This window comes from Rattus norvegicus, chromosome 1, assembly GCF_021556685.1.
Source record: "Rattus norvegicus strain SHRSP/BbbUtx chromosome 1, alternate assembly SHRSP_T2T, whole genome shotgun sequence".
Taxonomy (NCBI): domain Eukaryota; kingdom Metazoa; phylum Chordata; class Mammalia; order Rodentia; family Muridae; genus Rattus; species Rattus norvegicus.
In genome coordinates this window covers 143,055,418-143,068,490 of record NC_141534.1, presented here as the reverse complement: position 1 = coordinate 143,068,490, position 13,073 = coordinate 143,055,418, and the positions used below count along the sequence as shown (strand labels likewise).

Sequence of the window (13,073 nt, the reverse complement as noted above, 5' to 3'; positions counted from 1 at the left end):
AGAAAGACAGAAGAGAGAAGAGAGAACAAATTCTTAAACCATGACTATGCTCAAACAATTTCTAGACTATGGATCCCATGGTTCTGGATCCCTGTTTAAGCTTCCAGGTGATTTTTAAAACCCCTTTAAGATGTGTTTGAGGGGTTCTTTAATTTTCCTGTTTACCTCAGTGAAGGTAAAACCTGCTTCCATTGCCAATCAACAAGCAGCCTAAAGGTATATATTCATGGTATAGAAGTATGTAAATGTGAGCTGAGAATATAAATATATTTCCAAGTTGTGGTCATGGTTATAACAGGTTTCTTTGATTATTTTTAATTTGGTCATCTTTGTAGAAAATTAAGTTGTCCTCTATACTGCCTTCCATTCCTCCCTTTTTCCTTTTGTTACCCCAGAAAAAGTCTCTCAGATTCTTTTCCTTCCCCATTGTTTTTTTCAGGACTTCAGATATGCAATGTCTATAATACAGAGAGACTTTTCCATGTAGTAAGTTTAATAGACTAAATGGCAGATGATAAAGGAAAGGTCTAAAGAATGCATACAGTTTTCCTATAATAAGTAAATCTAAGAACACACACACACACACACACACACAAATACACACACACATACACGGAGATAGAGGGGTAGATAATAGTTTATACATAAGCCAAAATCATCTGTTTTTTCAACTCTGCCCACTCACTAGAGTTTTTTGAAATTCAGAGTCTTCATCTCTAGACAATATTAGAGCTTTGATTAAGAAGGTCTATCTGGGCAGTGGTGGCTCATGCCTTTAATCTCAGTTCTTGTTAAGCAGAGGCAGGTAGATCTCTGTGAGTTCAAGGCCAGCCTCATCTACAGTGAGTTCCAGGACAGACAAGGCTATGTAACTGAGGGCCTGATAAGTGGCTATTAGGCAAAGAGCTTGGAATACCCACAATACAACTCACGAACCACATGAAGATCAAGAGGACGGAAGACCAAAGAGCGGCTGCTTCTGTCCTACTTACAAGGGAGAACAAAATAATCAAGGAAGGTACAGGCTGGGAGGTACTTGGGAGGAAAAAGAGGGGAGAAGAAAAAAGAGAGAGAGAGAAAAAGAAAACAAAGCCCAAACCAAACAAACAAACACACAAAAAAAGAGAAGGAAGAAGATGAGGGACAATATTTAAAATGTAATATCATGGTTAAAAATTATCACAATCACTAAGATAAGAAGGTATAATTGACATTAATACTTTTGTTTAAATCAATGCAAACCAAAAGCTTGTTTGGAGTTTAAAAGTAGAGTGGGCATTTATTGTGAAAATTAAGATGAGTGTTCTGTAAGACATAGCGTCTTCAGTCTTGTCAGGTTTTAGGAATTTCTGGGGCAAGTTAGCCTTTCATTCACAGTTCTCCTGCTTCAGTTTTCTGTGTGCTTGAATTACAGATGTAGCTTCTCTTTATACACACAGTGGTTCATTCAGTCTCCACAGCCCATTCTGCCCTATAGTCAGAAATCTAAGGAGCATATTTACTACTAAGAACCTAGAGGTCAGCAGTCACACATGTTGTTCCCTGTAATATCCAGAGACCTCTCTGGAACCCTGTGTCTGACAAGGAACCCACAGTGAAGAACAGGGTAAGATTACTTTGAGAATTTGTAACTGGAATCCATTAGCATTAATAAGTGTTTGTAGTATTTCTTCCTCTGTGTGTATGAATGCCTTGGTAAAAGGCAAGTCTACAGTTTAAGATGTTTATGAGGAGAATTTCTTCAACCAAGTTTGCACAAATCTAAAGAGTAATCTTGAGTGTAACAGGTCTGGTGAAACAGAAGGAAAGTGATTAGGAAGTAAACGAAGCAAAGAAAACTATGTAACAAGCCATGTCACATGACATTAGATTAGCTGTTGTATAAGCTTCACAATAGACACAAACAACATAAAGTACTTTGGTGGGAGTCTAACAAAGCAAGTGAAAGAACTATATGACAAGAATCTCAAGTCTCTGAAGAAAGAAATTGAAGAAGATCTCAGAAGATGGAAAGATCTCCCATGCTATTGGATTGACAGGATTAGTATAGTAAAAATGGCCATTTTGCCAAAAGCAATCAACAGATTCAATGCAATCACCTTCAAAATTACAATGCAATCTTTACATAATTATAAAGAACTATTTGCAAATTCATTTGGAATAACCCAAAACCCAGGATAGCAAAAACTATTCCCAACAATAAAAGGACTTCTAGGGCAATCACCATCCCTGAACTCACATCATGATATTTGTAAGACACAGACAGATAGATGAATGGAAGAGAATTGAAGATCCAGAAATTAACCCACATATCTGTGTTCACTTGACCTTCAACAAAGGAGCTAAAACCATTACATGAAAAAAAAGACAGTATTTTCAACAAATGGTGCTGGTTCAACTGGAGGTCAATAAGGAGAAGAATGCAAATCAATACATTCTTATCACCCTGTACAAAGCTCAGGTTCAAGTGGATCAAGGACCTTCACATCAAACCAAATACACTCAAACTAACTGAAGAGAAAGTGGGAAAGATCCTCAGACACATGGACATAAGGAAAAATTTCCTGAACAGAACACCAAAGGCTTATGCTCAGTGATCAAGAATTGACAAATAGGACCTCATAAAATTACAAAGCTTCTATAAGACAAAAGTCACTGTTGATAGGACAAAATAGCAACCAACAGATTGGGGAAAGATCTTTACCAATCTTATATCTGATAGAGGGATAATATCCAATATATACAAAGAACTCAAGAAAATAAAACCCAGAGAACCAAATAACCCTATTAAAATGGGGTACAGAGCTAAATAAAGAATTCTCGATTGAAGAATATCAAATGGCTAAGAAGAAGCTAAAGAAGTGTTCAACATGCTTAGTCATCAGGGAAATGTAGATCAAAACCACCCTGAGATTCCACTTCACATCAGTCAAAATGGCTAAGATCAAAATCACAGGTGATAGCAGATGCTGGCAAGGATGTGGAGAAAGAGAAATACTCCTCCATTTTTGGTGGGATTGCAAGCTGGTACAACCACTCTGGAAATCAGTCTAGTAGTTCCTCAGAAAATTGGATATAGTGCTAACTGAGGATCCAGCTACACCACTCCTGGGCATATACCCAAAAGATACTCCAACATATAACAAAGACACATGCTCCACTATGTTCATAGCAGCCTTATTTATAATAGCCAGAAGCTGGAAAAAACCCAGATGCCCTTCAACAGAGGAATAAATACAGAAAATGGGGTACAGTGAAGTACTAATCAGCTATCAAAAACAATGACTACATGAAATTCTTAGACAAATATCATCCTGAGTGAGGTAATCCACTCACAAAAGAACACACATGGTATACACTCACTAATAATTGATTATTAGCCCCAAAGCTCAGAATGCCCAAGATACAATTCTCAGACTATATGAAACTTAAGAAGAAGGAAGGCCAAAATATGCATACTTAAGTCCTTCTTTGAAGGGGGAACCAATTACTCATGGGTAGAATACTAGGAGAAAAAGTGGAGTAGAGACCATCCAGAGACTACCCTACCTGGGGAACCATCTTATATGCAGCCACCAAATCCAGTGACTATTGCTGATGCCAAGAAGTGCTTGCTGACAGGAGCCTGATATGTATGTCTGCTGAGAGGCTCTGTCAGAGCCTTACTGATACATATGAAGATGCTTGCAGCTAAAGACATTACTGAGCACAGGGTCCCCAGTGGAGGAGTTAGAGAAAGAGTTGAAGGAGTTGAAGGGGTTTACAAGCCATAGGAAGAACAACAATATCAACCAACCAGACCCCCCAAATCTCCCAGGGACTAAACCACTAACCAAAGAGTACATATGGTGGGACTTCCCATGGTTATGTAGAAGAGGATGGCATTGCCTGACATCTGTAGGAGAAGAAGCCTTTGGTCCAGTGAAGGCCCATTTCCCCAGTGTGGGGGAATGTCAGGTGGTAAGGTGGGCATGAGTAGATGGTAGGGGGAGCATACTCATAGAAGCAGAGTTAGGTAGGATTGGAGAGGGGGAAACTGTGAAAGGCGATAACACTTAAAATGTAAATACATAAAATATCCAATAAAAATTGCAAAAGAAAAAGGAAAGTAAAAAGAAAATATCATCCTGTGTGAGGTAGCCCACACAAAAGAACACACATGGTATATCTTCACTGATAAATGGATATTAGCCCAAAAGCTCTGAATACCCTGGTTGCAATTCACAGATCACATGAAGCTCAAGAAGGAAGGCCAAAGAGCATTGATGCTTTAGTCTTTCTTAGAAGGGGGAACAAAATACTCACGTGAGGAAATACGGAGATGAAGTGAAGCAGAGACTGAAGGAAAGGCCATCCAGAGAGCACCCCATTTGGGGATCCATCCCATATACAGATACCGAACTCAGACACTATTGCAGATACCAAGAAGTAGTATCAGAAGGCTGACAGGAGCCTGATAAAGCTGTCTCCTGAGACTCTCTGCCAGAGTCTGACAAATACAGAGGTGGATGCCCACAGCCAACCATTGGACTGGGCACAGGGTCCTCAATGGAGTAGTTAGAGAAAAGAATGAAGGAGCTGAAGAGGTTTGCAACCCATAGGAAGAATAACAGTATCAACCAACCAGACACCCCAGAGCTCCCAGGAACTAAACCACCAACCAAAGAGTACACATAAGGGACCCATGGCTCCAGCTGCATATGTAGCAGAGGATGCCCTTGTCTGGCATCAATGGGAGGAGAGGCCCTTGGTCCTGTGAAGGCTGAATGCCCCAGTGTAGGGGAATGCCAGGGCATTAAGGTGGGAGTGAGTGGGTGGGTCAGGAGTGCCCTCATAGAAGCAGGGGGCAGAAGGATGAGGTAGGGCTTTTCCACAGGGAAAAACCAGGAAAGGTGATGGCATTTGAAATGTAAATAAATGAAATATCCAATAAGAAAGATTTTCCACACCCATTTTGCTGCTGATAGAAAGTGGCTATTTCATTTGTCTTCCCTTCCACCTTTCAATGTAAATTAGAAGTAGAGGGAGAGAAAAGGAGAGAGAATGGTCCATAAAAGAAGTAATTTAGGGGCTGGGGATTTAGCTCAGTGGTAGAGCGCTTACCTAGGAAGCACAAGGCCCTGGGTTCGGTCCCCAGCTCCGAAAAAAAAAAAAAAGAACCAAAAAAAAAAAAAAAGAAGAAGTAATTTGACCACTACCCTGGTCCTGGTAAAGGAACATTCTTTCTGGATTAATAAATAGAATGAGTTATGGAGTTTTAGGGGTTACCTCAGATTAAGGGAGCCCTTGGATTCACACCAGAAGTAGCCTTTGCAAAGCATAATTTCACAGAAACCCCATCTCTCTCTCTCAGTGTTAGTTATGATCTACATAAAATTAAGGATTAGGCTATATAGTTCACCTGTCTCAGTACTGAAAGTTGTGCTAGACATTTATATATGCATTGTGCTGTTCATTAGATGCCATATACAAACACACACACACACACACACACACACATACACACACACACACACACACACGTAAATTGCACATAAATACAATGTTCTTCATTTTTGGGTCTACATGTTCTGTAGCATATTACACAAACCAGCGAGGGAACCTGAATAACACTCTGCTAAAATAATCTCCTCCCCAGATCTTCAGAATATAACCCTGTTTGGAAACAGAGTAGCTGCAAATGTACTTTGTTATGAAAGATTTGTACACTATATAGCAAGATGGAACCTCAGTCTTTACATTGGAATTTTTATCAGATGAGAAGAGAGAGAGAGAGAGAGGCACACAGTGGAGAAGTTCATGTGAGTGTAATAGACTTTTGGCAATACCAGCAGCCAAGAGAAAGGCATGAGATAACATCCCTGATGAATCCCAGAGAGAAGGCTGTCCTGTTGACACCTTGACTTCAGACTTCTATCCTCCATAACCATAAAAGAGCACTGTAGAGTAAGCCTAAAGTCACTTGTTATGGGTAGCCACACACAATAATATGGCCAATCTCCATTTCTTTTCAAATGCTTGGGATTGAACCCATGGCCTTGAACAAGTGCTTTTCTACTGAGCTGCATCCCAAGCCCTTGACATTGTGGGATAAGGGATAATTCACACAGACCTTGTGCTCACTACATAGTGGAGAATGGCCATAATAATCCTCCTTTTTCCACATCCCCAGTGCTGGGAAGGCAACATCATAGAGCCTGACTACCTAGCCTCCATTACACAGCACTGTAAAAAAAATCCCACTACTCAGGTAAAGTCTTTGGCCAAATAGAAGGTTCATGTCCTAAACAACCAAAGTCAGTAGAATATGAATGAAGGATCATAGAATCCTTGTATTCTATGTGTAGATAATCAAATTTACCCCTCTCTTGAGAGATCAACAGACCTTTTATAGTTGTCCTATCAGAGGCAAAAAGGCTAGGCTTTTGTCCCCAAACTACACCTCCTAATGAATGCACCTATCCTAAAAGAGCCAGGATTTTGGGGAAATCAGCTGAGTGCGTCTTTCCAGTAGGTGCAAAATATGGAGAGAGACACAGTTATAAGCATGTAGTGGGAATAAGTGACTGATCCTCTAATGGGGTCTAGAGCACAGACTGCAGCAACTACCTAGTACAAAAATGGAAGCCTATCTACCTAATCATCCTCTGTTATGAGAATGTGGCCATGAGAGGCTCCACACCTGGATCACATTGTCTTATTCTGGGAAAGAATCCATCATGTGCTCTCAAATCATGTACACAATGACCGGTCTCCACGGTCTCAGCTTTACTTTCTCTGACTTTCCCTCTCCCACCCACATTCTTTCCACTTGAACATCCTCCAATTGTTCCCAAAATCTTCATCTTCACAATGTCTTCTGATCACATTTGGGCCACAGTGAGTTTGCTTTTATTAGTTACTTGAGCATATAGGATTATCATTAAACTATTATTTAGAAATTTTGGCTCATTTTATTCATTTGTTTATTCATCCATCATACATTTGAATGCTAAGTCAGTACTAGACTAAGCATTGGGTATTTAAAAAGTTCAAGAGATTATAAAATTTCTTAGCATAATGATAAACAGCAGAATTTTCCTTAGGGAAAAAACACTTAGTGTTGTAGATTGCTGTTCTCTGGCCTATGACCATCTTAATTAGAGCATCTGTGATGGACCACACAAGGCCCTCTCGAGATCAGGTCCATTGACAGTCCTTTGTTAAAGTGGGAGGGAGAAGGTCTACTGAAAGGGGACTCAATCTGTGCAATGGCTATGAGGTTGTTATGCATCCTTGGGTAGGGATTTTTAGTAGTACAAATGTTTGGGACCACATATGCTCCTCTAAGTCATATCACACACATGCTACTACAAGTAATAAAGTAATAAACTGTTTCACCATACTAAACCCGAGACACATTATCTACTTGGTCTGCTGTTAGTGCTTATATAAATAAAGAGATCTTGTTCGTATTTTTCAATCAAAAGTAATACAATATATTATGAGCATTACTATGCTTTGAGTAATTCAGAGCTGTGGGAAATAGCTAAGTGGATTTGAGAAGGATGGATCACTCACATTCATGGAGGGTCCACAACATAAAGCAGCTAACTCATGGGAAGTCATTCTTTGAGTTCAGCTGAGTCCCCATTTTCTACTCTTTGCCTGAATAAGACCATATTTCCTAAGTCCATGATGTGGCCAAGAAGCATGTCTATGACTGAGTGGGAGTATTCATGTCAACCTCCATAGCGATTAGCAATTCATGAAACTCAAATGCATGACTTTGTATGTGCAAAGCCCATGATGTGTGTGACCCCCCAGTTCATAATTATTTAATAAAAAGCACACACCCTATCATTTAGACAGCTCTAAAAAGGATGAGCCCCCAATGGCTGTATCATTCCATTTTATCTTTCCTTCTCAGAAGCCTCAAAAGCTTTAGGCTAGGCCCCAACAGGTGATGTAATTCTCTCAATGGGCTAGACTTCTAGGTTAAACAAAAATTATGACTCTAACTATACAAATAGAGCAGAAATGGTATCCCAAATAGATACAAGCAGAAGATTTCTTTAAAACTATCCAACTATAAGACTGGAAAATAGAAGAGAAAAATACCATATAAATAATAATTATCTGAATGTAATAGCTAATGTTCTTTAATGTAATTCCAGCAAAAATGTCACTGTAAGAAATGCTATTTCACTTCACTACTAACAAATCAGGTACTTAGTGTGCTGGGAGAGAAATGATTGGAACTGCTTTAAAGCCACGTTAGCCAGAGAAACTGCAAAAATATTTATATTCTTATGAAGGAAGGAAGGAATGCCTCTCATGGGTGTCTTTAAGTACCCTCAATCTTTTGGATATATGGTAATTCTAAACAAAAAATGGAAAGATGACCTTAGAATAATAATCTCAAGACCCAACTGGGACTAAGCTTCCCAATGTTAAAAAAATCATTTGCAATATTTTCATGGTGGAATTTTCTATACTACATTATAGCTCATAGATTTTATGATATGCCTCAAACAAAAATCACCCAAACACCCAACTCTGGGCTGGCTTCTTTCCCATGAGGTAGGTCCTCCCATATGTAAAATTACTCACCCAGTCCCACTCACTGTCTGTAATTCTGTTCAGTGACTCTGTGGTGTTTGTCAGGAGAGGAAAACAAAGGAAAGGAGAAAACCAATCCATTCATAGAGGTGTTTCATATAGAGTTTGGGACTGTGAAAGCAAAATCAGGTCTGGCCCAGTGAGGGCTTTCTGTAGCCAGTTCTCTCTCCATTCTTCCTTTAAGAGAGTTCATATAAAGGAATGTGGAAATTTTCACAGGATAAATGTTGGGTCTGTGCCTGAAAGCCACCCCATTGGCTGAGTATCCTTTATCCTTCATCATTTCTAACAGCCTTTATATATGTAACATGGAAAATGGAAATCTAGAAAGAACCTTACCTGTGAGCCATTCTATTTTCAAACATCTAGAGAGGCCTTTGAACGTCCATTTGATTTACCGTGAGTGGCATTAATATTTATGTGACTAGATGATGTTAGGATGAATTAGTTCTTGGAAAGACTAAGTCAATAAAAGTCAACAGGCAGATAAATGTGCAAAAAGTTGCGTGCAATGTCTTCGATTGACAGGCCCCTTTGAATTAAAAGACATGTAGCAAAGAAGTAAAATTCTATATTTAAAAGGCCAGGGGATCACAATATTCAAGGCTTATTTCCCTTGATCCCATTGGCTTTTTGACTGTCAGCCTACTGAATAAATTCCTGATAAAATAATCTCGACCATACAAGCATTTCTAAAACTCATGTGTCACAAGAAGAGGAACCCTCATTAATATCTTCATGTGATTGGGCACGCACATAGGTGTGTGAAGTAAGGAGCTTTCAACATTTTGCTGAGTAGAGGACCAAGGTCCTTTGCTGCCTATGAGAAGAACCCAAGTCTTTCTACTTTGCATCTATATTAACATGAGCAAATTGAATTAATTTAGTCTAATAGCATTAAGCCAGTAACAAAGTAATTCTCTGAAGCAACTGTGTAGATTAATTAACAGACAGAATTAGTGAGACAAAATGAATGGTTCAATAGCTTCGTGTCAAAAATCTCTTTGACCTGGTCAGGAGACAGAGCTCATCACGAGACACTCCCTAAAATCCCTGTGATAGTTACCAGATTTCAGCAAATTCATGACAGGTGCCAAGTGTTTTGTGTCTCTTCCAAGCCTCTCAAAGCCAATACCCAGTGAGCTTTAGTGCTCATGAGAACCAGGTAATTTGGGAGTTAAATGGAAGTCACCAAGGAGTAGTCTGTCAACTTGCCTAAGAAATTTAAAAGACTCTATTACCCTGGCAGTGTCACGGGTGTCTCTTATTTATGCTTCTCCATGGGAGAGTGGGAAGAGCAGCCAGAGCTTCGTGCTGTAGCAGCTATCCAGCTGCTCACGCAGTTAATATATCTGTAGAAAGGACATGATTTATACAGGAGTGCTTTCCCTCAACACGAGCACACGTGTCCAAACCCCACTCGTTCCGGTGGACTCACAGTGTGCACACACCTCACTGTGCTCTGCTGACAGTGGGCAGCTGCTGGTTTACACTGGAACAGAAATCACACAGTGCCGAGATGTTTTGATCATACCTATAGACCTATACACTCTGTAATATTAAATGGGAACAGCTTGGTTACTGAAAAATAAAATAGCAGATTCCCATGCATGTAACAGGGAGGACCGGTACTTCGCATCAGAGAGAGGCTCCCTGCTGCTTGCTAGTGAGGATGGCTGATTGAGGCACTACATTCGAAAGCATGCACAGATTATTTCCAGGACCAACAGACATGCTGCTGTAGGAAAGGATAATCATTGAACCAGTTTTTCACAGCAAAAAGGTGAGGCAAGACCCAGCTTGGGGCTTCTTGCCCCTTGCAAGGGAGGAAGATAGGTCTGTTATTGTTCCCCATTTTTATGTTCCGTTGCTGAGTAGAGAACGTGGGCCTTAGAAGCTCACATACCTGATAGGGGCCCTGGTTGCAGCCGCAGTAGCTGCTCTCCATGGTGTAGCTTCTGGAAACCCCCATCTCCCTCCACGCCACTACCCGAGCAGTGGAAGCTCGTGACTTTTCCACCAGAAAGCTGCAGCTGTTCATGGTGAATGCCGGTGCTAGTTTGTCCAGGATTTTAGGAAGTGTCTAAAATGAAAAGAGTAAAATCAAATCATGATAAAGCATGGGTGATTAGCAGTAGTCATCATTAAAATAAATGCTTTGCAATGTTTATTAAGTATCACCAGGTATCAAACCACAGGTTTGTGTTACTCTGAATCACTAATTCAAATAAATGGATATGAACAATGTTTTTTTTTATCACTTTGTAGATCAAGACAGTGACGCTTGGAAAACATAACAATAAATAATTTAAAACCCACAACCATGAGATGGTCAGAATGGGATTGAAAAACAAACCTGGTCTACTCTAAAACCACAAATTTGGTTTCCTCTTTTCTGTTTCGCTGTAACCTCACTTTCACACATTGCTGGATTTTACCAGCTGGAAACTATACATGTCACAGAGCTCTGCAATTTCTAGTGATTCTATCCAGCTCCATGGAGGACTGTGGAAGATCCAGGGAGGCCACTGATGGTCCTGAGCAGGTGCACATCTAAAGTCCCCTTATTTCCTCTGAGTGTGGAATTACCCAAGTGAACTCCCATTGTGTCCTCTGCCACAAATCTGAAGCTGAATCAACTGTGAAAGTCCTAAAACTCCATCCTCTCAGGGTTTGCATGTCTCACCTTTTTAAGGACTAAAAGTGTTTTATTTATGACCTTGTAGTCTCCATTTAGAAGACATGTATAATTTCCTACTACTCCAATTGCCTGAGTGGGGTTCCTAGCCAACCAGATCTACCTCCAACGGGATGTTGTTCTGGAGGTGATAGGACACACAGTCCTTGGAAGGACAGAAACACTAAACATTAGTGGCCCCAGCCTTAAGCAGCATTCAAAGTACCATTCACTTCAGTACTGACAGAATATGAACAAAATAGTAGGTGATGTAAAATTATGTACAGTATAACAAATAGGGAAAGTTCAAGTTTTTAATCAAATTATAAGAAAGAATGTATAAGTTCTGGTATAAATGCTGTTTGGGTCATTTCTAGATCATTCAGCAAACCTTTCTCTCTCTAGTGGGTTTTGTCCCTACATTTAATATAATTTAATCATATACTTATCAATAAAAGCATGTGTTTTATCAGTATATTACCATACTTGTTTGACTTGTTATGATCTCTGAGTTCTCACATAGTTTCCAAGAGTAGAGGTCATTCTTATTTGAGGTTCAGTGATTGTCCCTTAATTGGTTCTTTAACATCCACACTCACTTGTCTCTCAAGGTGAGCTTTCACTCTGTTTCTTTCTTCAAACTCTTCACAAAATAATAATTAAAAAATTTAATTATCATGTATGTGAGTTGCTTAGTTTACACTTCCTCTTCATTGTGGGAAGTTCCATGATGGCAGAAATGGGTCTAATAGGAAGATGCCTAGACACTGAGAAGTGATTCTCACAGACAACGCCTCATGATATTAGTTGCTGAAATAAACATAATCTACTAATAGAGACCGTTATAAGACTGATTAAGAATGTATGGACACACTGTTACTACAAAAAATGATAAGGAATACTTTGAAATAATTTTAATTGTTAGTGCTTTACTTGGTTACAAGAAGTTCACTCTTATTTAAACAATAACTCACTCTATTATAGAGCTATTTATTTAAGTATTTTTATATTTAAAATGGCTTCATTTTTTGTAAACAGGATGCATTTAGTTTCATGACAAAACCAAGAAAATGATGCAGAGAGATCCCAAAGCCTCCACACCCTTGCATAACAAGTGCCTTCAAAAATAATCTACTTGCTTTCATTGATGAACCCATATTGAAACCTCATTTTCAACAGACAAAGTTGATATTAGGATTCACTATTGAAAACATACATTGAGAAGGTTTAGAAAGTAGGAGGTTCCGTGACAGTTATTTAGCATTACAGTATCAGCATAGAGTTTCACTGCCATAACAAACGCTGCTGCTCTACCCACCACCTTCCTTTTCCCCAAACCTTTATTAATAACTGATATTTGACTGTCTTCAAAGTTCTGTCATATCTAGAATGGTACTGGTATCCAAGCTGACTTTCCAGATTGATTTCTGACACTTAAAATAACCCAATTAAGGTAACTCTATGTTGTTCTATTCATATTCTATTATTTCACCCTATTATTCCATATTATTTTATGATTAATCTTCTGATTATCCAAATTTAGATATTATTTTAAAAAGTTGACATAAATACCCATGTACAGATTTTTCTGGGGCATCTAAGGTTTCAGTTTCCTTAGGTAAATACCCAAAGCAGCAGTATTGAACTCAATAGCAAGAATAGATCTGAGAAGCCAATAGTTCAATTCCAAAGAGGTTCTACCATTTGGGATTTCTACCAACAAGGAACAAGCATCTCTATGGCTCTAAGTCCTTGTCAAAATTTGATGTCAGACTCCCAGATTTTTGCTACCCTT

The 13,073-nt window shown here is 39.2% G+C and overlaps 1 protein-coding gene across 2 annotated transcripts in view; it reads right to left on the bottom strand.

Annotated features, from left to right (window-relative positions):
• Window positions 1-13,073, bottom strand: part of Agbl1 (AGBL carboxypeptidase 1) — an 893,368-nt gene that overhangs the window by 362,401 nt on the left and 517,894 nt on the right. For both annotated transcript variants that reach the window (NM_001432252.1, NM_001432253.1), the window contains 1 exon segment: window positions 10,508-10,684. In NM_001432252.1, coding sequence (NP_001419181.1) covers window positions 10,508-10,684 — 177 coding nt within the window.